The sequence below is a fragment of the Apteryx mantelli genome, chromosome 3 (genome assembly GCF_036417845.1).
Source record: "Apteryx mantelli isolate bAptMan1 chromosome 3, bAptMan1.hap1, whole genome shotgun sequence".
NCBI classification, from domain to species: domain Eukaryota; kingdom Metazoa; phylum Chordata; class Aves; order Apterygiformes; family Apterygidae; genus Apteryx; species Apteryx mantelli.
Genome location: NC_089980.1, coordinates 19,592,793 through 19,616,882, shown reverse-complemented (window position 1 = coordinate 19,616,882; position 24,090 = coordinate 19,592,793). Strand labels below are relative to the sequence as shown.

Here is a 24,090-nt window from a genome sequence, read left to right as displayed (position 1 = left end):
GATGTATATAGACATGGTTAGGTGTTGTATCAATTATGTAAGGATCTCTTGCTCCAGTGTGGGATAGGAAGTGGAGGTAAAGCGAATGCATGCAAAATGTGATTTATTTTTTGTTTAAATTCTCCCTAAAATGGATTTGTGGGTTGTTTTTTCTATTTCCAGTTCTCCTTGATCTGGGCTTTCTTCCACTAAGCACTAACCTTGTTTGCACACACTGTGTTCCCTTGGTTGCAGTTCCCTTTCAGCCAGGGGGTGTGTGTTAGTGACACTACCAGGCTAAGAATTGTTTCCCTCCTCTTAGGAAGAAGGGGGAGGAATTTAAATACCCCATGAAGATGTCGGAAGGTAGCAATGGTATCAATTTTGCTAGGTGCACAAACTAGAGAAGGCTGTTCCTAAATGTAAACCCAATCTCTCCCTGTACTGCTCTCTACTCCTTGAAATTCAATCTAGAACTTTTTAATAGAAGAAAATTATGGAGTTCAGTGTTGGAAAAGCTGGATGGGAGGTTCTCTTAGCTACAGGCATTTAAAGGGAGAAGGGAAGCTGTATGTGAAGTGGTGGTTGGCCTAAAAGATCATTCTTGCTTAGAGGCTTCAGACCATTAGAAGCATGGTCTGGATACCCCCACCCCCAAAAAAGCCTCTTAGACTTGCTTCATTTCCTTAAACCTGTTGGTGTTCTTGACTGACAGCTTGTTTATCCGGGAAATGAAAATGAAAACTGGCCCTCTAGCATACCTCCTGCACAGAGAGCAGGGAGCACTTGCTTCACTTGCTGCTCAGTTCCTTTGTGGCTGCAGTACAAGTGCAGCTGGGTGACTAAAACTGTTCTGGGTGTTGATCTAAAAATCAAACATGGGATAACTGCAGTTAGCATCTTTCCCCTTACTCTTATCTCTCTTCTCACTTGAAATCTTGGTTTGGGATAGCTGTGCTCTCTCTCTTTTTAATCAGCTGTTGACATATGAGAACTACATACAGTGTCTATAAAATATGGTTGGGGCCTAAAATATTTAGGAAATGCTGACTGAATCTAGTTAGCCAATAAGAATTGAATTCTTGAACTCAGGCAAGCAACAGCCTTAAATAAAATCATACTCTGAAATGCAAGCAGAAGGCTGCCTAGTTTAAATCTACAATGGGCTGCAAAGATCCGGTTAGCCTGAAGAGTCCACAGAGAGCTTTCACTTAGCATTTCTGGAGCCCACAGTGAACTAGGGCACTGTCAGATCTGACATATTCTGGTTCCCAACCTCAAGAACTTGGGGGATGGGTATTAAAGGAGAGAAAGGCCTTTTTTTTCCTGCTAGTGCTTTCACTTACCTTAGTCTACCATAGTCTTAGTATTCTAAAGCAGCGTTTTTTGAGGGGCCTGAAAAGTACTGCTAAATCTTACTGTGGGTAGAGATCCTGTTAGGTCCTTCAGTGTGCTAATAATAGCCATGGTTTTTAGGCAGAGTGGAAGGAGGATGAGAAGCATGCTTTGTCACTATCCCTACTCTCCAAGTTTTTCCTTGTAGCTATGGAGAAACGTATTTTTCTTACTAGGTTCATGACATACTTTCAGAAAGCAATCTTTGTATGTGTGTGTCAGGGTTTCTGCTCCTGCTCTCTTAATCTCTGCTTATTACTATTATCTTGCCTATATGTGCTTCCTGAAAGTAGCTGAATTTGAGGGTTAACTTTTTTGTTGCCCAACTTCATTTTAATGAAATCTCCCTGCAGCTTTTCTGTCCCCTTAACTGGAGAATGCAAAATGCCAAGTTTAAGTGTTTTGTGTAGCTATGGCAAAGTTACCTCTCTGTTCATACATGCATGCAGACTATTCAACAGAAAAGCAATTTAAAGCACTTTAAGAGTAGACAGACCTATTGTCTGATTAGTTATGACACTTCGTAGCTTTCTAGGTCATCAGAATATCTTCTTTTTTCCCCCTTTGCTGGTAGAATCATAGCTTCACATACTTCTTGCTTCTGCTTGTATTTTATGTAACAGTTATAGATCTGTCCTTTAATGTTGTCCTGAAGGAAAGGAGAGAGTTAAATGCATCTCCCACCGTCCCCTAATCCACCATCAGTCTTATTGGATAGCCAAACAAGTCTTTGGAACTGAACTCACATGTCCTATTTATAGCAGAAATATTCAAATCATTTAATTATTTCTGGCCTTAAAACGAGCTACTTGGCAGTATTTGCTAGTCAGCATTAGGAAAGCAGTGATGCGTTGAGGTCTGCAGCAGCCTCCTAACTTTCATGTGAGTCTTGCTGTGACTTTGCATGGAGTGAGACAGCTGGGGAAAGGGGAGGACAACTTTGTCACTTAAATCTAGTGATTATTTTTTTCTTTCTTTCCAGGAGATGTGCCAGGTTCTTGTGTGTGTGTGGTTTTTTTTTTTTTTCCTTACCTCGTCCAAATAAGGTTTAAAAGTTAACCTATTTTCTCCCACCCTCTGGAATTCAATTCACACATGCCTACACTCTCCTCAGTTTGCTGCACCAAAATAAGAAGCACTTAAACAGTTTGTCTCCTTTCTCTCTAATGAAAGTTTCCTGGGTGAAACTCTCTGAGAGGATGCATTACACTGAAATGTTGTGATTTCCTCATGATAACTTATTTTAAGGTTTTAATACAAGCTGTGAAGTCCCTCAGGCAGGGGAGGTAGAATAGAATTTCAAAGCCAGATGAGTTAAGGTTAGTGTAGCAAGCTACAGCTTGCTTTCAAGTGTGTGTGGGGAACCTATTGTACATCTGTACTGAACTATGAGGGGGAGATTTAGATCATCTTGTATGGGCACGAGAAACGTGTGGAGTCTGTAGAGCACCAGGAAGAGTTCAGGGACACTGAGAGATAAAGTATCTAGGGTTGTTGGAAGTTTGGTTTCAAGCTGGCATTCTAGCAAAGTGCATGTTTGCATAAACAAGATGTTAAGACTACTAGCTTGAACTTACAAAAGTAGAAGTTTGGACAGAGACTAGAAAAGGGAACTTGAAAGTCATCTTAACTCCTGATACAGCAAATTGAAGGACTGCTGATGAAAGTCATCTGTGCTGATGAAAGTGACTTCTTTAGATGTCTGTGTATAATCTGGGTCTTAAGCTGCTAAAAAGCAAATGGATTTAAATTGATTTTAATGTTGTGCTGCATTTGTGTGTGGTTTTCTGTGTCCACCCCACCCTCTGGAGAAGTTGATCATTAGTTGGCACTTGCCATTTGTTGACCAGGAATATATACTGTATCTGAAACCAACCAAGTTTAGCAATTATTGTGTACTTTCTTTTTATGATCAGAAGAGGTGAATGGTATACTAACTCAAGCTGTGTTTGGGTTAAAACTTTAAAGGTAGCTATGTTGATACTTTATTCCGGTTAATGTGCTGGGTGCTCTTGATACTTAAGGGGACGGATGGACTTGCATTTAAAACAGACTGCATCTTCCTTATTTCCATAGCTTGGAAATTGAGCTGACTGTTCTCGCTTTTGCGTTCTTATACTACAGGACAAATAAGGACACAGCTAGCAGCTGATGACTTAGGGAAAGCAGGAATTAGCTTTTGTTCATTTTACCCCTTATTTTAAGGAGCGGTTTATTTAGTTCAGTTTGTTTGGTTTAGATATTCTCTATATTTACACAAGAGACTACTGTTCTCAAAAGCTGGCTTAGCATTTCAACAAATGTCGCTTGTTCTGGATGCTTAGCTGATGGGGGTCAGTTGTACTCTGCTCAGCAACAACTACAGCAGGACTAAAGAGCCTACGAGAAGCTATGTGGTAATATCTTCACTCAGCCAGCTACCTTTGCTTCCATTCGTGTATGTCTGCTGCTGTCTTGCTAAACAATATTGCACCTCTTGTATCTTTTGGCCTGTTTGACCTGGGTTAGGAAGCGATTACACACAGTCAGAACTATGTATTAGTTTAAATGCTTTAATTGAATGATCCAGACTGTAAGAGGCTGAAATGGAGTAAGGAATAGTTGGCAAGCAGCTGTAATAATAGGGCTGAATGGATGGCAGGCTTCAGGGGCAAGCCCAGCTTATGAGCTCTTTCTGCATCTGCTGCAGCTGGAGCAGGGTATGTGACTGTAGTCTGGAGTTCTGTAGTCCAGAAGCTCCAAAGGTCAGGTATACAACTTGAAAACAGGAAATTACAGCCCTGGGCCTGCTGTGCTGTGCTGCACTGCCAGTTCCAGTGCTGTATGTTCTGACAGATGAGAGCTTTTCTGTATGTACCGAAAGCCTGAGGTCCGGTTTTCTGCGCTTGCAGGAATTTCCAACAGCCTCGAGACCAAACCGGTGAGCCAGAAAGATGAATCTACTGGCCTGTCCTTAGTAGGCTGACAGGAGGCAGTGTTGTCTGGCTGTGCCACAGGCAGTGCGAGGAACCTTCAGTCATGGCTCTGACAACTCTTGTATGACTACTTCTAAATGTAATGGGATGGATGTGCTGCATCCACAACCCCATTACTGGGATGGAACTGGACTTTCAGAAAGTGTTAAGAGACTTTAAAAAACAGAGCAAAAACTCTGCTGCTTCGGTTGCCTCTCCAGCAGTACTGAACGTGTTGTCATGGAGACCTGTATAGGGCAGCTGCCATGAGCTTTACAAATCCAAATCAGTGTCTAGTTGGCTAGAAACACCCCAGTGCAGGGGTAGTCATTCTGCGAAAGCTGCTTCTTCCACAGTTAGTCCTTTGCTGTTGCTATACTTAAGTTGGTGGGACTGGATTATTGCAGGAACCTAGAGCAGTTTGTGGTCTGTAGACTGGGCTTTAGAACAAATCCACTTAAGTTCTGACTTTCAAGTAGTGAGCTATGACAATGCTGGGGGAGTTGAAGAAAGGGGAAAAAATAGGGTAAGGAGTAGGGCTTTGTTTTCTGAACTTCATTAACTCCTGGCCTGACTCTTGACCAGTGCTATCAGTATGCTTCTTTTATGGACTACTTAAAGACTTAAGGCAATCCTTCGGCAGCTTTAGCAGAAAACTGGACTACAAAGTGGGACTGCTTGTCCTGACCATCATTTTGAGAGAATGCTCTGAGAAAAGCACTTCTTGGAAGTGGAATGTGATCTCTGTGCCTGCAATACCAAAGCCTTCTAGAGAGCCTCCCAAAGTATTCCAGCATCACCAAAGACGGTGACTAGCCAGGCTTGATAGGGTAAGCAGCCAGGAGGGTAGTATAAGGGACCTAAAACGTTAGGGCACCTGCTGAGGGGCACACGACAGATTAGCATATGCTGATTGTGCTGTTGGAACAAGCAGTAGCGCTTGCTCCACAGTTAACATGCTAAATTTGTGTAATGTCTGTCCTGGTAATCACTAACTAGTTGAAGATTTCTGGAGGGGAAGGATGTTCTGTGCCACTCGAGCATGAAGTTACGAAACCAGCTCTTCTGGATGGATCAATTTTCCTCACAACTGTCAACACTGTAGCTCTCCACCCTCAAAGTGCTTGATTCATGGTGGTGATAGTCTTTATATAGCTGAAAGCTCCCAACCTACCTACTTTAGGCTGGCAAGTTTTTTAAAAAAAAAAAAAAAAAAAAGCTTGATGCTTTGGACTTCACTTTCCAATTTTTGCTGGTAAGTGAAATCTAATAGGAATTGCTCAGAGGGAACAAGAGAGAAGATTTATTCTCAGGTCCTCTTCAAAATGAGCTGCAGGAGTGCAGAAAGCTATTAACAAGATGCTGAGAACTTTTAAGGGAAGTATTGTCTGCTGGTTCTTGATAGTGCTATCTACTTGTGATAAGGAGAATCTGCTTGTTTAGAAATAACTAATGATAAAATATCACTACTTGTTTGTTTGGAAGGCTTCTTGGCTTGAGGAGGCCTTGGGTGACTGTTCTGCTTATTGGCAGAGAGATGTTGCTGCGGCAAGCGTTTTGAGGTCTGCTCGGGTTCTGCTGACTTCCAGATAGGAAAAGATGGTCAACATCTGGCTCCCAGTGAATGGAGAGAAATTGCAGATGTTGCTTCAGATTGTTTTACAGTCTGCCTCAGCTTACATAACTGCTAGTGTACTGCAGCTGAAGTGAAATATACATTTAAATGAACGGAAGGCTGTTTTAAATAACCAAGTTAAACTTGTTGCCTGGGTACTTTGTGGATCTGTGTGGATACTTTGTGGATCTGTTTGCTACAACACAAGTCTTTCCTTGCAGCTATGTAATCTTAGTGTTTTTATCAATAGGGTTATTCCTTTCATGTTTCTAGGCTGTGAAACTGAAGGCTTTCTGGTGGGCAAAATTGGATTCTCTCACCTTGCTGCCCCATCAGGGGTATTTTTCCAAGTCTTTTGGCCCACAAAGGATGATACCTATGTGAGCCAAAATCTGTTATGTAAATTCTTTCAGAAAAAGAGAGCTAGTTTAATTTCTGTGAATACAAAAGCTTTTAAGCCAAAGGTGAGAGTTGTCTTCTGAAGAGGTGACAGTATTGTCAATGACGTTTTTTGTATAGTTTGATCTTCTGTTGACAGCTGTTGTCTTAAAGTTACTCCTTCAGTTGTCAGGCCTGTTAGTGCAAATAAATTTGGCCTGCTTTGTCAACCAGTCTTAGTTCAAGGTGATGCTAGGAGCAGTTTTGCACACCCACTTGGATAATGTTGGAGTTCAGGTCTTGCTGCTTAGGATTTAAGCACTTTCATTTACTTTCTGTTCAAACTAAGCCAGCTTGATTGTATTTGAACTAACCCTTTTTTCCTCTAAAGATTTAGTGCTGCTGACTGAGGCAGCACAATTGATGCTTGGAAATGGAAACATCTGCTCTGGTTTGCAGTGAGGCAAGATGCTGTCAGAAATGGCTAAAGAGACAGCCTCTGGAAGAACTCCAGGGTCACCATCGTGTTACCAGTCTTTCAGCTTCGTGGTAATGACTCAAATGTCTCATTACATCCACAAAAGAGTGCACCGGAGCACTATTCATAAGTCTTTTGTTGAGGATGGGATCTAAGATGCAAAGTCGGGCAGAAATGACTTGGCAGGTCCTGCAAGTATTGACAGGGGCTCTGCCATGAATGAATAAAACTGGTGCCTTCTCTGGTGTCTCATGACACATTTTGCAAGAGAACACTGTTCTTGGGCTGCTCCCACAGGAAGCATGGGGGCCATATAGGATACCTGTGTGCAATGCATCATGTAACTGGAGATGGCTACTTATTTGCCTTGATAAAAGCAATGCTTGGAAATGCAGGCATGGCTTGCGGTCCAACATATGCAAGTTCATGCCGTGATGTCCCCGAATATGTAACTACTAGGGAGATACCTCAGTCAGAGATTCATGCTTCTGGGGTTCTGATGCAGTGTGACAAAATGTAAATTTAGAGTTGAAGGCAATTCTGGAAGCACAAAAAACCTTATTGATGCTTGACAGGTAAACTGGAATCAGGCCAACGGTAGAGTTTTCTTCTGTGGAACAAATGTCAATTTTGTGGTACTTGGCCAAGAGGAGAGACTTCACCTTGGACAGGTCACGAACTTTTTTAGGCTTCAACCTAGTAACTCCCAAATTCTGGAAGTTGGGAAAGCAGGATATTGGTACTAATATGCTGTATGTCTGAAAGGCTATGTTGCCTTAGTCTATCACCCGTCATCATGGGAAGAGAAACTACAGGTGTAATGCTTGTTTCATCTTCAGAGCATGTAAGAAAAAACTTAAGACATCAACTTCCTACCTCTAATGCTTAGCATTTCAGGTAATGTATTAAAACTAATTGGGTAGCTTGCACCACACTTAGCATAGTACAGGCAGTCTGAAGCGATGTCCCTTGCTGGTTGTGTACTTTTCATATTGTTGTCTTCAGAAATCAAAACACTAAAACCCGAGTTTGCCACTTAAGCCAAGTCATTTCTAGATGGTAAACGCTATCCTAATCTGTGAAATGGTTTATGCTGAGTAACCAGTGATTTGTGGCTTTAACCTTGAAGCTATTTTCTGCTTTTGTTTTCCTATATTGTGTGCTGGTCCCAAAGGGAGTAGGGTAAAGAAGAAATACTTTGTCCAGAGAGTCAGTTCAGGATCAATTCCTTAAGTGTGTCTGAAGTGAGTTCCTAATATGCTTTTAACTCTTTTTTGAAACAGTTGCTGAGAACTCGCTGCTTTCAAACCCTGCCATAGCAGGAGTATGAAGCCAGAAACTGATTCCCCCCCCGCCCCCCCCCCCCCCAAACTAAGTGTTAGGCCTTGTACATACGTAAGATTTTTTTCCCCCCCTCTTGCAAGCAATGAGTAAGCACTTTAAGAAGCTTGTGCTATATTTTTGGATTAAAACAGGTAATATAATGTGTTGGAATTAGAAGTTCGTGTAACTTCTGCTGATGCATGTAACCCTTGGGTTATATACTAAGTAAATGTGTACAAGCAAGAAAAATTGAAAGAAAACAATAGTGTAAGAAGGCAGTGTTCTAAAAATGTCTTTTTTCTTTTGGTCCTCTTTGGAGCTTATTTTAAACCAATTAGTCTTTCCCATATGAGAAGAGAGTAAAGGCCCTTGGATTTTTTTTTGTTTTTTTAATAGAAGTTACACTTGAAGCCTTGAAAAGAACCTGAAAAGAGAACTGGTGAAAACCAGTTCTTCTGTGATAGATTCCTTAAAACTTGCAGAATGCTGAAGATCAGAAATGTAGACTGTGCACAGAGCTCATGCAAATGGACAGGGAGCTTATCTGCTGTTTATCTCATCCTTGACATGTGTCATGAAAAGTTCATTTTTCAAAGCTGGCCTATGTTGGCCTGTGGCACCTGTGGCACTCCTGCTGCTGGGGATGAGAGCCCAGCTTGAGGCTTCACTTCAGACATGTACAGTGTCCTGAGTGTTGACTTACTAATGTGTTGTAACCTGTCAATTTGCAGGTAAGCATTATGAGGAGGAAGAGGAGGAGGACGCCCTGCCGGACTCGGATGCCCTGCCAGACTCAGATGATGAGATGGAGCTGGATAATCCGCGCCCCATACAGATTGTTCTTGCTCACGAAGATGACCATAACTTTGAACTAGATGAAGAAGCATTGGAAAAAATCTTGCTTCAGGAACACATCAAAGATCTTAATATAGTAGTTGTATCTGTAGCAGGAGCTTTCCGCAAAGGAAAATCTTTTCTGCTGGACTTCATGCTTAGATATATGTATAACAGGGTGAGTAATTCAGATTTCCCCCTGCAGGGAAAAAAAGACTTAGTTTGGTGTTTTATTCATTTACCTCTGTATTTGTTAACTTGGAACACAAACATAGCAGCTCAAACTTTTCTTACTTGCTGGGAGAGGTGGGAGGCCAGCTACTGTGTGTTACTACTCACTGAAGTGTATCTAAGTGACAGTTTTTAATATAAATTTCCTGCAGTTATCAAGGTGACTTGTTGGTGTCCCAGTGGAAGTGAGCATGAGAGGAACTTTAATGAGGGGAGCATAGTGGCCCTCCAGTGAGCTCCTGGGGAGGGTTTATGTAGGTGGCAGCCTGGAGAAATCTTGCTTTGACTGGGTCTCCTGAAATCATATTCTAACACTTATGCACTCTTCCAGAAAGAAGAGTCTTATCAAATACTTATTAGAGGACTAAATTGGCTTACTGAAGTATGGCAGAAGGGAGAAAGTCTCCTCTTGGTTTGACTGGACTGTGTCTCTAAACATAGTCCAGGAACTCTTTAAATCCTTTGAAGTCATTGGTAAATGAATGCCCGATCTGAAATTTAGTTCTTTCTTAGTTTGGAGCTTGTGATTGATGTTTGCTCTTGCATCTGCTATACTTTGAACTCTTGGCTGATATGGAGAAGGTGGGGTTGGGACTCCTGTGAACATAAAAATCTGTCACGGGTGGTGGTTTCTTTTAATCTGCACAATGAATATTGACAGCTTGCTATTGGGCTGTTTCTTGAAGCTTGGAAGGAGCAGATCTCATTCCTTCTAGCTTGTTGTCCAGACTTGGAATACCCAGCAGAAACTTGCCATGACTGTATCTACTTTGCCTTCATGTTAGCTGGCTTGAGGAGAAGTTGAGATGAACCCAGCTGTTACAGGAAATACAGGAATATCCCAAAGAAGCTGCTGGTAGTTGGCAGATGACTATTTCCTTTCTTTTACTCCCAGTGATGCCTGCTATTGAATTCCTCTCACTGGTTTGCCAAGAGTTCTGTAAGAAAAAGACTGAGGATGTGGTAGGAGGAATACAGAGTAGCAAGCTGCTACTTCCAACTTTTTAACTCTTCTAACCCAGGGAGAAACAAACATTTCATTGATATGGCTGTTCAGTGGATGGCCCTTTTGTTTATGTATAAAGCTTCTGTAGTGTCTTCCTCTTGGGGGAAAAAATATCTGCAGTTGGAGCTAAATAAGCGGCTTTTCTGATATAGACAAAGGCAGTCCTAGTTCCTTCAGAAGTAGCAGGGGTGAACTTTGAGCAAATACTCTAACTTTCAGATTGTGAATTGGGGCAAAAGTTTGTAAAGCAAAGTGGATTGGAACAGTATTTCAGTCCTGTGTAATATGTCTCTATTGCATTGTGCAGTCACTTTTTTCAGTTTTCTGTAGGTGTCCTTCAAAATACTGTTTGTTTCATTTAAGAAACTGAAGATTAAGACAAGTTCAGCCACCTAGTGTAACAGCTCTGTCTTACCGAAGAGGGGGAGGTCTTGCTCTCAATGTGCCTTCTCTGGCTGCGCATTTGTGTTCTCTAGGTGTAACACTCTCAGGGCCTTAGCTGAGCTGATCCAACTCGCTGATGGAACAGAAGGCTCTGCACTTTGCTGGATTGTTTTTCTGCCAGCTCAGTGATGTGAACTGGCTTAGAAAGAGTTTGACAAGCATCAGAGTGCTACAAACTGAGCTGTGGGAGTGTAGGGGATGGGAGAAGACAAGTGAAATGCCTCCTTTCTGGAGCACAGCTGAGTTGTATCAAGTCACATGGTCTCTTCTACCTTCATGCTAGTTTCACTACAGGATGGGGATCCTCTCAAGTCTGGTCTCTCCATCTTCAGTCAGTCTTAATCACAAGTCTGTATTTACTGTGAACTGAATGTTGGAGCCCACACAATACCAGTGCGTTGGTATTCAATCAATACACTGATAAAGCAATTTAGAATGTCCTCTCCTGTGCATAACAAAGCATATGAGGAAAAACACATCAAGTTAAGATGCGTCAGGATTCCATTTTCTTATCTTAGACCAAGAGCTAGAGATCATGTGGAGGCTTGCCATTCTAAAAATCTCACTTGTGCCAAATCAAGTCAAAGATAAGGATTTTGTCATGGCTGAGGTTGGTCACTAACTTTAGTGAGGCAGACATCTCATTGCAAACACTGCTTAGTTTTATGGTTGCTGGTTTGAAATGGAACAGAATTATATGCTGTAAAATAGTGGCTGTTGTGTGCTCAACAAAATGCTGCAAGGATCCTGTGATCGTTGTTGTAGTTTAAGCTTTATTAAGAGTTGGGTGCAGTAACGCTAGTAAATTTAGATTTGTAAGCTTTTTTTCAGGAGCATGACCTTCTTAACTTGCATTAATTTGCAAGGTATGCTGCATATTAAATGGCACTATGCAAATAAAGCTCCATTGGTCCTTTCCTTAGTATGGAATATATTTAGATAAATTATCCATTAGGTGACTAGTGCAAAACGGTAGTGCAATTTCAGCTTGGTTTCCTGTAGGAACAAAGCCTTGTTCCTCCTCCCGTGTTTCTTGAACCTCTTTGAAGCCAACTTGATGGAAAGTGTTAAAACGCTAAGTTCCCTGGAAAGAAAAGAGAAGGGTAACAATCTAGGAGTGCTTCAAACTGAGGGAAAGGTTAGAGTCAGAGATGGGCTTAAGTGCATCATCCACAAGGTGAAGTGGCCTCAGCTGATCTGGTGCCTATTTAGACACCAAAATCTCCTGTAACGTGAATCATGTATAAAATCAAATGTGATTATATCCAGGGCTCACTGAGGTACTTGTCAAAAGATTTAGGTAGTTTTGATCTGCATTCCTACAAATGAGAATAATAAATTTCTGGATCAAAAGGGGGAAGTATTGTTCTTCCTCTTGTACAGATGGATGAATGGACCATATTGTTGAATAACATACGGCTTCCTTTGAAGAAGTGACAGGCTACAGACCATTGACATACCCTGGTGAAATCTGAGTCAGAATGGCAGAAACATATCCTAGAGCGTACTGAAGCTAAAAGCAGGCCTGGAGCTTCAAGTTTCTAGGGTGGTCAGTGGATGTGTAAACAAGTTCTGGAATAAAAAGCTTCTGGGGAATGCTGCTCAGACACCAGTGACCTCAAAGGGATGAGAGGCTGTACTCAGCCTCAGGTGCGAGTGCGTGACAAACAAAAGGCCTACTTGTAAAGAACTGTGGTTCTCTTGACTTGGATACTGGTATTCATTTTCTGTACTTTGCATCTAGTCGTCTTGTTGACCTTTACCATGTCCAGTCTGAGCAGCAAGGCTGAATGGTATGTGCTTAGCATTTGAGAGACTGCTGGTACAGAACTGCTTGATCACCTTTCCCTTCTGGTATAGATTTACTCTGCAGTAAGTAATGCAGTTGGCCATGAGAAATGTATGCAGTTATTCTTCCTTTCCCTCATTTGAAATAAGCAATTTCATTTGCTCCTAGTATTTTTCTTCTGTGCAGCCCTTGGGTGCCTCATACTGCTCTGAGATGGGAACTGAGATCTGTCTTGAGCTCTCTTCTGAAAGCTGCCAGTGCAGAGTTAGCATAGTATCGATGGTAGCCTTCTGAATGGAGAAGTCTCCCCTCTGAACTCCTCAAAGAACATGCTTTCCTGGCTGGCAGCCTTCTCTGGGCAGCTGGAGGCAAACAGATTAAACATCTGCCTCTGTTCCACTGGTGTGGTGCGTTCTAACCTGGAAATAAAGGTTTTTCCCAAAGCCCCTCATCAGTTAAATTGCTGTATCTGTTTACCACTTCTCTCTTCCACAATTTCATTATATTAAATCTACTATAAGTGAGAATTCCTCAGAAGGCCTATTCCTACTCTTTACCTTCCCCAGTACCTAATGGCATTTCTGGGTTGAAGCTGGTGCTTATATAATGGCTGGAATCTTGTGTTTGAGCCACTGCTCCTTGCGTTGCCTATCCTTGAGGACCAAAGACCTCATTTTAGTACCATAAGCTAGTACTGTTAACTGCAGACTGTACTTGACTCTGACAGCCTTTCCCAAAGTGGGTGACTTGCAGATCAACTTCTAACAGGAATAGTCATATTGATGTGTATCAGACTCTCAACTAGACCTTTTCTCTTGAATCCTAATCCCTTAGGAAAAAATATTTTGTGACTGTGACTTAAATGTGGGTCGTAGGTCCTCTAGTCCTTGCCTAACTTCTCTGGGTTCTGGAAATGGACTTCTGGAATTTTGTGCTGCCTCTCTCAGCGAAGGGTTTTGAGATGCTTGGTTTCAGCAATTGACCTATTTGTGAGGGATTAAGTCAAGTTCAGGGTCGTTCCCCCCCCCCCCCCCAGCCCCTTGCAGAGGTTTAGCTGTTTCTGTAGTTAAAATACATGCTGCTTAAAATTACATTTTGAAAGGAAGAGTGTGAGTCAGGCAAAGTGGGATTGGTGGGCAAAACTGAGCTCTTCCCCTCATTTTGGCTCTGAGTGCTTGAGACCTAAAGGCTGTGCACATGCACTCTTCAGTGGCAAGTTGGGCAGCAGTTGGAATACAGTAGACTGCGAAACAAAATCTCTGGGTGATCCTTGAAGTAGAGCAGAGCAGCATTGTGTTCTTATATTTTGTGTAGTGTTGGTAGTATCTTCTGATGAAAATGGCGGAATAATGTGGAAGCCTGCTAAACCATCACTTAAGAAAATCTCTGACTTGGTATTAAGCTTCTCTTCTTGTTTTGCAGACTTCTCCTTGCTGGATAGGTGGAAATACTGAGCCATTGACTGGGTTTACATGGAGAGGTGGATGTGAACGGGAAACCACCGGCATTCAGATTTGGAGTGAAGTGTTTGTAATTGACAAACCCAATGGGACAAAGGTAAGTGCTTGGCTTAAAAAGGTGTATTTAGAGTTGCTTTGTTTTGGTTTTTTTGCCTCTGAATTTAGCTTTAATGCCATGGATTTAATGGAAACAGTTCACACATCAGTTGCTTCCCTTTACATTCAGTAGCTGTATAAGGTATTTGGAAACTTGATATCAGTGCAAGTATGAGCTTTCCCGCTGGCATGTAAGATTCAGTCTCCAACAATATTCCCATCTTGAGAGTATGTTATTTTGGCAGAAGACTACTTTTTCTAGGCTGATGGGTGGGTTATCCTGTGGGTGTTGTAAAACTGTTTATAGAAATGATGGCTATAAATACTGCTTTTAGACAGGGGCTCGGGTGAGAAGAGCTCTGTTACAAAAACTGTTCTTGAGAGATGAGAGCAGGTTGTAGCTGTGTTCTAGTGAAATCCAATGGATGGCTATATGTACTGGAAACCTAGCTTCAGTGTCTGGAAGGTGGTTCTTCCATGTAGTCTAAGGGGTAGTGCATAAACAGAAGAGGCTTGATCATCTAGACTAACAGGGGGATAAACAGCATTAACTCTATTCTAATGAAAACTGGTGCATCTTTTTTTCTTAACTCTAAGTCAGTTTAATTTCAAAGTCTGGTTTTGTGTTTTTGCTTCATGCTGAAACAAAATGTTAATGTGTTGTCAGTAAATTTTTTTTTAACTCCAGAATATTGTCAGTACAATTTCGGTTATTTACCCTCTCCTGATCCTTAACTCCTTGATCAATTAATTTTCATAATCTTTGTATTGCTGAAGTGCGAAGGAAATGCCTGATGGCCAGTTAATGTGGAACACTGATCTTAAATAGACAGTGGCTTACAAAGTTGTGAGGATCTATCTGTGCTCTATGAAAAATCACTTATTTGTTCTTGTTTATCAGTCATCCCTAATTAAAAGAGAAGAGAATTGTAGTAGATTCCAGTGATGGGAGTTGGACAGATTAATTTTTATTACTAAGATCACTTCATTCCTTCTCATTCTAGGAGATAGTATCAAGTGCCTTACTTTCTTCTGAAAATGATTATTTTAAAGCTTTTTTTGTTGTTAGTAACTTTCTCTCACTTGACTAATGAGCTGAGCTGGACTGTCAACTGAGACTGAAGTCCATAAGTAGGCATAGGGGCAGAGATTTTTTTTTTTCTTCTACTTGAATTAGAATTTACCCCAATGACCTGGAGTTTGCAAGTGTAACATTTTGGTTAATTATTGCTGCTCTCTAAAAATCTCTAGGTTGCTGTACTACTCATGGATACCCAAGGTGCCTTTGATAGCCAATCCACTATCAAAGACTGTGCAACGGTTTTTGCTCTGAGCACCATGACGAGTTCTGTCCAGGTGAGAATACCTGTGCTGGCAAATGATGGCAGCTGTAAAAACCCTCTAGCCTGAATAAGCAAAGAATATCTTGCTAGCCATGCTTTGACAGTTCACCTGTGTGTCTTCTTCCAATTACTATTTAAGCTTTCATACTTAATGTCTTGTTTTCAGTGTAGTATAGATAAGTTTCTCTTTGGAATCAGGTTATCTAAGGCCAAGTTGGATTAAACTGCTGACTAAACTGGGGAGTCACTAACACAGGTGCTAAAGTACCAACCACTTCTGTATGGCTGTATTACAGAAGCTTCTTGGCGTTCAGATGATGTAGCTAAGGGTGAAACTATACTGAACTGCTAAACCTGCAACTGCTGCTACTGTTAAACTTCTGACAATTGTCTTTCACTATGCCCAAAACTTTCAGGCTTGTGCCTTGATGTTCCAAAAGCGTGGGTGTGGGTGTTTTCTTTTTTTTTTGAATGTCAGGTGAACTTGTTCAGACTAGCTACAACGTCCAAAGTAGCAGGAGTACATAGAACACTACTTCTGCCTTCTGTGGTTTTTTTAGTCCTTGTGGTTAGGATAAGCTGTGGATCATTGATCCATCTTTGAGCATACTGCTGTGTTGGTACCATTGAAGCAGTCATGAGCTCCCTGGAGAAAGTCAGATTTCTAAAGTTCTGAATCTCTGGGGTATGCTTTAAAGCAAACAAAGCTGGTGAACCAACTGCCTGCTCATTTCCTTGTCTGAGGTGGTGCTGCTGGAACACTGCATCCTGGAACACTTAGATTTGAAGATGAGAAAGGGACATGTCCTTCTCCAGCCTCTTCTCTCCCACCCATATGGTGATTTGAAGCATTCAGTAGTCTTCTCAGGTTCCTTTATAGTTTGCTCCCTCAGAAAGAAACTGTCCTAAGTAGGATTAGGAAACTTAAATAGTTGTCAGCAGTTCTGTCTCTAGCACTGGGTATATGGAGTGACAATTTCTTTGAGATGCTGTCTATGATGCCATTCTAGATGCTGACTTTTGAATTGCTAGTCCTTTCTGGAGGTGGTAAAAAGTCTCAAGATCTCTAAAAGAGACTACACGAATGTAAGATAAATAGTGTCTCAAGTTACATTGTAATTCTTCTAGCTGTCTTTTGCAGGTATACAACTTATCCCAGAACATTCAGGAAGATGATCTTCAACACTTGCAGGTAAGAGTATGCTGAGTTTACATTAAGCTGCTTCTGAACTGACAGTCTTGAAATAGTTTTTGAAATTACTGCTAGCCTAACTATGGTTTGTGAGATTGCCTGCTTCTCTATACAAAACACTGAAGCTGACCTGATATTAAAACTCTTTCTGCTGGTAGAAGTTACTGACATCAATGCTATGGATGTGGTGATGCTTCTGCTATAGCATTGTAGAGGTAAAAGTGTTACAGGCTTCCAGTTTGATTAAACTGTTTCTTTCTACAGTCTCATCTTTATATGGAAGCAGGCTCTAAATTCCTGAAAGGATGAGAATGGGAAATAGTTCATGAAAGCACCTTAATGAGAAGCTTCCAATGCAGCTGCTTTCATAAAACAGGAAAATAAATGGTATTTTATAATCTGTTTCTATGGAAAGATGGAAGCTTGGGTCAGGGCAGAAAATATCTTCTACCAAGAAATCTTCTCTAGTTTTTTCAACAGAGAAACTTCTACAGGGTTTTGTGTTTTGGCTTAGTAACTAAGCCAGGAAAAAATTGTCCTCTCTGTACTCTGGGGTTTTCATCCTCAAATGGAACATTGTGGCTAGAGGCCACTGAATTCTGGCTTCATGTGAATGGTACAAGAGCCTTATCTCCTGAACTTTAAACTTGTAGCTTTAGAGGGTAGCTTGTGCGTTAACAAATGCCAGGCTGTGTGATTGCCCAGGCCGTGACCTTGTCACAGCTTAAAACTGTTGTGTGTGTCTTCTGATTGAAAGGACTCCTGTCTTGTTCAGTGCTGCAAAAGACTCTGGCTGCCAAAACTGGGAGTAGTAGTGCACTATCTAAACATAGTCTTGTGATGCTGTTCTCAGTTAACAGAGTTGTATCACTGGGCCAAAACCCCAAACATCCCAAACAAAATAAAACAAGAAAAGCCTTAGCTAATTATTTGAAAACCTAGGCTTTCCTGGTGACTCTGGTCCTTTTGACAGCCTCAATCCAACCTGAGTAGGGCAATCCCTTTTTCTTATATTGGAGGGTGGGGTTTGGGGGAAGGAGGGAAAGAGAGGGCAACAAATGTAAGCAGTGGGGAGGGGAGACCCATGCATTTAAAGGCTGGAGACACCTCTTGGGTTGAGGGAAGGAAATGTGTGATTTTAAAATATTCTTAATCTCTGGCTGCATTTTGTCAAATAGCAGGGAAGTGAATGGGATAGGGAATTAGGATCTTGGGAACAAGCCACTGTCATGTGGATACTTGACCACTTCAGAGCTTCTTTATGCTCAGGGTGACAAGGGCTTTTGGAAGTTCCATTGTGGTAAATCAGTCTTGTATGTGCTCTGACACCCTTGTGATCAACACAGGGGAAACTTAGTCTTTCAGTTGTGTATTTATTTGAGGTGCTGCAGGAGTTAGTTTAATGCAGAAAAACCATTGCCATGTTCTAAAGGATGCTGGTGTGCTGCTTTCATCCTACCTGAGATGCATAAGGGGGCTATTAAAGAGTGACAACTGACAGTATTGACCTCTGCCAAAACAGCCAGCACAACCAAGTCTTTGGTAGCATTCAGCAGTTTGGCACATTCTTATGGGCTTGCTGGCCAAAACTGAGCCCAGTGAAGAAGAATGCTGCTGCTGGTATTAAGATGGTGAAAGCAACCAGGAGAAGACAGCTAACCCCTTCCTTTATGCTGAAAGGAAAGGATGCTATTTGTCATTAGCAAGCCATCTTATTGATGATTGCTCTTGGAGGACTGTAGAATTGTCTTAACCAGTCCTTTCCATGTGCTTTTGGCAGAGATATTGCCATGCTCCAAGCTTGTTTAACAGTGGTTAGGTGTAAGCATCATGCAGCGCACCTGCCAGCGCTAAGATGTGTACTCTGCAACACAAGTTAATGCAAAAGATCAGTGACCCTTTAGGTTGAGTTTCTTGTGTAGCTAGTGTTCAAAGATCTATATTGTTTGTAAAGACAATTAAGTGGAGCATCATTCATTCCCTCCCTATTGCCCATGAGAATTTTCCTGTTAAAGCGCATTTTACTCTTTGATATTTGATCAGATGATGCCTTTTTCTCCAGTCTTTTAGGGAGGGTGTGGTGAGTTTGAAGCCTGGGTTGGAACAATTGTGAATTAAGGTCACTGACTGGAGTAGAGATCTCGGATGCTACTGAACTTGGCTTGTATTTAAATGTCTGATACCTTAGCTCTAGCCAAGCTCCTCGAGATTTCCGAGAATAAATCTTTTGTGGGAAGTAAGGGGCAAATGTTTTGTCAGCTGGAGATGATGGACAGGCTTACCTACTCCTTAGCCTAGGAAACAAGTGTTGGAAACTGGCTGGCTGAGAGACACAGCCAACTTTCCCCTGAGAGTAGCCCCCAGGCCACCCACTTGGAGCTGAGGTGTGGTGACAGTTCTGAAATGGCATTGTGAAATGAGTGGCAATTGTCTGTCTACTTCCTGAGGATTGGGGTACTCATTCTTGACCTTCTCAATCCATAATAGAACTTAAAATCAAATGCTTTTATTTTCTAGTGACAAAATGGAACAACTTGCCACACAAAAAACACATGTTTTTGTATTGTATCCTTACACTCTTCTTTCTATTAGTTGTTTACAGAATATGGAAGACTAGCTATGGAAGAAATTTATCAAAAGCCGTTTCAGGTAACTATGTATGTTAAATGGATCTTAAATGTGTAGGAAATGAGCTCAAGATAATTTGTGAAGAGAAATTATTTGGGCTGAAGCTAGTCTGTTCTTTAAAAGACTGGTTTTCCTTCCCTCTCATCACATCTTTTGGCAAGAACAGTGGAAAAAATCTGAAGATGATCACATTTTGGGCAAGTACAGCTTTGTGCCTGAGCTATAAGGCAGAAAAAGAATGAAAGCATCAACTGATATGCTGATGTCCCAGAGAAAGATGTTTCACACTTCCTTCCTACTCATTTGTTATTCTTTGTGGTGTGGCTGGTCTTTGCTTGCAATGCATGGTTCTGAGTATAGCTTATACAGATGCTAAGTAATATCATTGAGGAGGACCACACTGCATTACTGAAGCATCACTGACTTCACTGTTCAAAGTCTGAAAACTGCTAGCATCTCCTGACTGTTTGCTAGACCAGAGAAGGGTTTGAGCCTTCTTCCATTTAGTGGAGACAGGGACTGAGATCCCTTCCAGTCTGAATTATCCTTTGATCCTTGTTATCCTATAAAGGTACTAGGTGACTGCTGCTTGTCATGAATTTTCTGACTCTTGTCTGGAATATTCAGCCTGCAAGCTTAAGAGGCCTCCATGTTCTCATGATTGGCCCAGGCGAGATGCTGTCTTCAAGCACCTCATCTGATGTAAGAGTAATGTCAAGATTTGTTTGATATGCTCAGCTGATGGGAGGGATGATCCCTCTGGGATAGCAGAAGGCAAACCCATGCAACAGGGAAGCTAGCTTTTGTCTGAAAGAAAGTGCCTCAAGAAGTTGCTTTTTTTTTTTTTTAACAAGTACTTGCATAACAGAAGTACAAGGGTACTTCATTTAGACCAGACAAGCCTAGAATTCTTTTCTAATAATAACTTGTGTGGTAGAGCTCTTGATCTCAGGAAAGATGCAAACCATTCACCACTGTTCTCTTTCTGTACAGACGTTAATGTTCTTAATTAGAGACTGGAGTTACCCTTATGAACATGCATATGGTTTGGAAGGAGGAAAAAAATTCCTAGAGAAAAGATTGCAGGTAAGTTATGCCTTCCAGTAGTCCTGGTGTGGTCTTCAAACTTAAGTGACTCCTTGGGGTCAAGATGACGCACGATGGGCTGACTTTTTGCGCTAATACAAATACTGTAATGTTCTACTTGTGTGTAGAGTTCTGAGGTTTAGAACTCTAAATCTTTAGGTTCAGAAATGAAAGCTTAAACCCACTACTTTGCTCTTATGGCTTTTATGCTGATGTTTAATATTGCTTGCAGTTCTGCAAAACTACTAGCACTCCTTACTATTTTTTTCAGGTAAAGCAAAACCAGCATGAAGAGCTACAGAATGTAAGGAAGCATATTCACTCCTGTTTCAGTAACCTTGGCTGTTTCCTGTTGCCACACCCTGGTCTCAAAGTTGCAACAAATCCAAACTTTGATGGGAGGTTGAATGGTAGGAAGCTTTCCATTGTGTGTGTCTTGATACAGATCACTAAATTTCTTATTTTCTTATAGCATGGAAGTTAAACAGTGAAGTGGTTGGGTACTGAAATGCTTGATGGGGAAGAATGTAAGGCTAAAAGCTGAAAACATGGAATCCAAAAATGCATATTGCACGTTCTCCTCTCTAATGGTTTAAAGGTAGAGCAATTAAGCACACACAGGAACAGATCTTTCTTTCCTTCTTTCCAGCTGTTTGTAATCTGACTTGAGATACACTTGAAAGTCATTAAATAAGGAGTCCAAAGATGAGAATTCATAACATCGAAGACTATTTTTTTAAATAGAAAGGCTTTTCTGTAAGAAGAACTAGGTAAACCAAAGTTTGAAACTAGAGTGACTTAAAAAATAAAAAATCAAAGGTTAAACATACCCAACTGCAGGCTTTTGCTACTGTAGAATAAGAGGCAGTCAGGCTTCCTCCAATTACTGCTTGCCCCCTATGACAGGGAATTCATCAGAGTGGCAAAGGGTTTTAAAAAAATAAATAACTTCCAGGTAGTGGGATGGCCACCAGGTCTGTGCTGAGGGCAGAGACCTGTGAGATTATTCTGTAAACTTTTGGTGTAATTGGTGAAGTGCATGTGAAATTACAAGGGCTGGGTAACGCTGTGTTCTCAGTGTCAATTTAAGACTCTGGAAATATTATAGTTTTAATAAATTCTATCTATGTATTTAAGCCTTTAAATATGCTAGAAATGCAGTTATGAGTTTGTGATGCTATGGATTTTAAAGGGTCATATATTATCAGTGTTAATTTAGGAAATGTAAGATTGAAGAGAAAACTAACCACTTTTTTCTGAAACTGATTCAATTTTACTAGATATAGATGAGGATTTTAAGAAGGAGCTGCGAAACTTGGTGCCATTACTGCTTGCCCCTGAGAACTTGGTAGAAAAAGAGATTAGTGGATCCAAGGTGACCTGTAGAGATCTTGTAGAATACTTCAAGGTAAGCAAACTCATTATTTTTGTTAATGGCTTAAAAGAAAGTGTTCTAATTATAGGTCATGTTGTTCCCAGAGAAGATAAGATATCTAGGCTGACATTCACTGGTAAGCTCACTTTATTATTTTCATTTCATTGCTCTGACTTTCCAAAACTGGCACGCATCTTCCTATCAGTATAACTCTTAGCAAGCTGCTATTGACAAAATTGTGTGGGGTTTTGGGTTTGGGTTTTTTTTGGTAAGTAGGCTAATAATACTTCAAGTTCTGTTAGATGGTGTGTTTTTTATCAAAATTCTAGTTTGTCTGGATATGTTAGTTCTTTAAAGCTGGTTCTCATCTAGATTGAACAGATAGATGCATAAGAACTGGTTTTCTAGGTATGCAGTAAAAATTTCAGATCACTTTTTTCTCTCTTTTTTTTTTAACATGCAAGAAAGATACTTTCTTAACACTTGCATTTTATATCTCCATTTTATGGTATGAAATATTTGGGTATGATACTTGCAGCTGTTAGACTCCTGAGCTGTTTTGGTATCATGGTGACACCAGCAGAAATGTGATAACATAATCCCTAGATCACCAGGAATTGGTCTAGTGTGTGTAACTTTTTTTGAATTGGAATGACTTAGACAGTTGGCTCCATAGGAGAAAGCAGCAGTCATTCCTGAAGACATTAATTTTGCATCAGTACTTTTGAGCCTGCATGTCAAAGGCAGGACAGAGTTGTGCTCATGTCAGGGAGGTAGTTACATAAGGGAGGAATCTGAGACTAGAACTCTAACATTAGTAAAATAAAACAGCTTTATAAATGAAGTGCATGAATTCGGAGGCAGAAGTCAGAGCTACTCTCACAAGCACAAAATCAGCTCTCTGAAGCTTGTATGCTCAGTCTCTATTACATGCTTGCATGCTACTGCTTGTTCCCCTTCCTTCTCCAGTAAGACCTGGTCCTATATGGTGCAGGGAGTGGATATTCGCTAGCAGTAAGGACTGCACCCAGAGAAATGTGTAGTACCCCACCTATTGAAAAGCTGCCTGATTCATGTTGCAGCATCCAGTCTGTGAGCAGTGATGCGGGGTGCTATGGAAACACTGTAGTCACGTAACTAAAGAGGACTGCTCCCTTGTGACTGTGCATCTAAAGCTGAGATTGTGAAGGCTGTTGAGTTGGAAATTGGAGGGCCTTTACTCAGAGGAAATAGCTACAAAAGCCAGGAGGGTGCCAAGGGAACAGAGTCCTGTATAATGCTATACATCTATGTAGGTTGTCCTACAACCTAGAGCAGTGGGTATATAAGGACCCTGATGGCCTTGTTTGCTCCTGCTTTATGGAAGAAATATCCAGGGCTGAGGCTTGTAGGCGAGCAGGGAAGAAGCAGTAGTAGCAGAAAGAGGAAAAAGTGCCCAGCCTCTGAAGGGCTGCCACTTGCCTTACTGGGCCAACTTGCACAGCTTGCCCAAAGGCCTGAGATACCTGCTGCTGCCCACTTTGCCTCCTCGCCTAATCTGTCCCAAAGAGCTGTGCTCTGGGGCATGAACCATTTTGAGGGCTGGAAAAGATGACATGAGGGATGTGTCCTCGTCCAGCCTTCCCAAACCCTGGTGAAAGGGCACCTGAGGGGAGGTGGGGAACAGAGACACAGTCTGCGCACTTGGCTTCCAGCAGTGTTGGCAGCTCAGCTCTGTCTCCATTAGTACTTTGATCTACTTTTACTCTGTTCCCTCCCACACTCTAAAGGAGCAAGGCATGGAGAAATGTAGTCTCCTTCCAGCAGCAGCGGGTGTTCGGACAGACCTCTTAACAGAAAGACTGTGTGAGATAGTTGTCTTCACTGTCTTCTTTTGGGGGAAGAAGATTGCCTGTCTAGCAGAAACTTTCAGATGCATTTGAGGAAGAAGCCTGCTCTCCAGTCTGCCACTTCTTGAGGAAGTGGCTGTGTGTCATCAAGGTGCTGCTCTGCCAGGCCCTAGCCTCAGGTGCACAGACCTTACATATTGGAGAGATGGAAGCTTCTGTCCTGGAGTGGAAGGAAGAGTTTCTAAAAGTAAAAACATGTACCAGTTAAGCTTGACGGTTCATTGGTGCTTGCATGTCATGAAAAATCTGTCAGCAGCTGCTTAAAAAACTGTTCTCATACAGAGATGAACAGTTTATTTCTAAAACCAATAAAAGCATGTTAATTGATGTGCTTGGTTAAAGCATTGCTTCTGCTTGCTAAAATTGGAGATTAGTAGGGATGACTTCATGTCAGGTTTCAGGGAAGTAAAGGGATTAAAGCAGTAGGGATGAATGTGTGAATGCCAGCCTTCTATGTATGGAGAAACTTGCCTGATTGAATAGTTAGGATTTTGCAAAGAAATAATCTATGGGCTGTATCTTTGTACCATTCCTCTTCTCTCCCTCCCCCTCAATCCTAAATGCTTAGGGATAAACATTCTTTTTTTTTTTTTTC

General features: G+C 41.4%; 1 protein-coding gene across 3 annotated transcripts in view; it reads left to right on the top strand.

The window, feature by feature from the left end:
- The window catches only part of ATL2 (atlastin GTPase 2), a 40,937-nt gene that overhangs the window by 8,202 nt on the left and 8,645 nt on the right, over positions 1-24,090 (top strand). For 2 of the 3 annotated variants that reach the window (XM_067292838.1, XM_067292837.1), the window contains exons 2-9: positions 8,854-9,134; positions 13,849-13,983; positions 15,234-15,338; positions 16,467-16,517; positions 19,110-19,166; positions 20,139-20,231; positions 20,503-20,641; positions 21,512-21,639. In XM_067292838.1, coding sequence (XP_067148939.1) covers positions 8,854-9,134; positions 13,849-13,983; positions 15,234-15,338; positions 16,467-16,517; positions 19,110-19,166; positions 20,139-20,231; positions 20,503-20,641; positions 21,512-21,639 — 989 coding nt within the window. Of the gene's footprint in view, positions 1-7,692; positions 8,044-8,853; positions 9,135-13,848; positions 13,984-15,233; positions 15,339-16,466; positions 16,518-19,109; positions 19,167-20,138; positions 20,232-20,502; positions 20,642-21,511; positions 21,640-24,090 lie in introns of those variants that run through there. The other variant, XM_013961323.2, reaches the window with a different exon arrangement.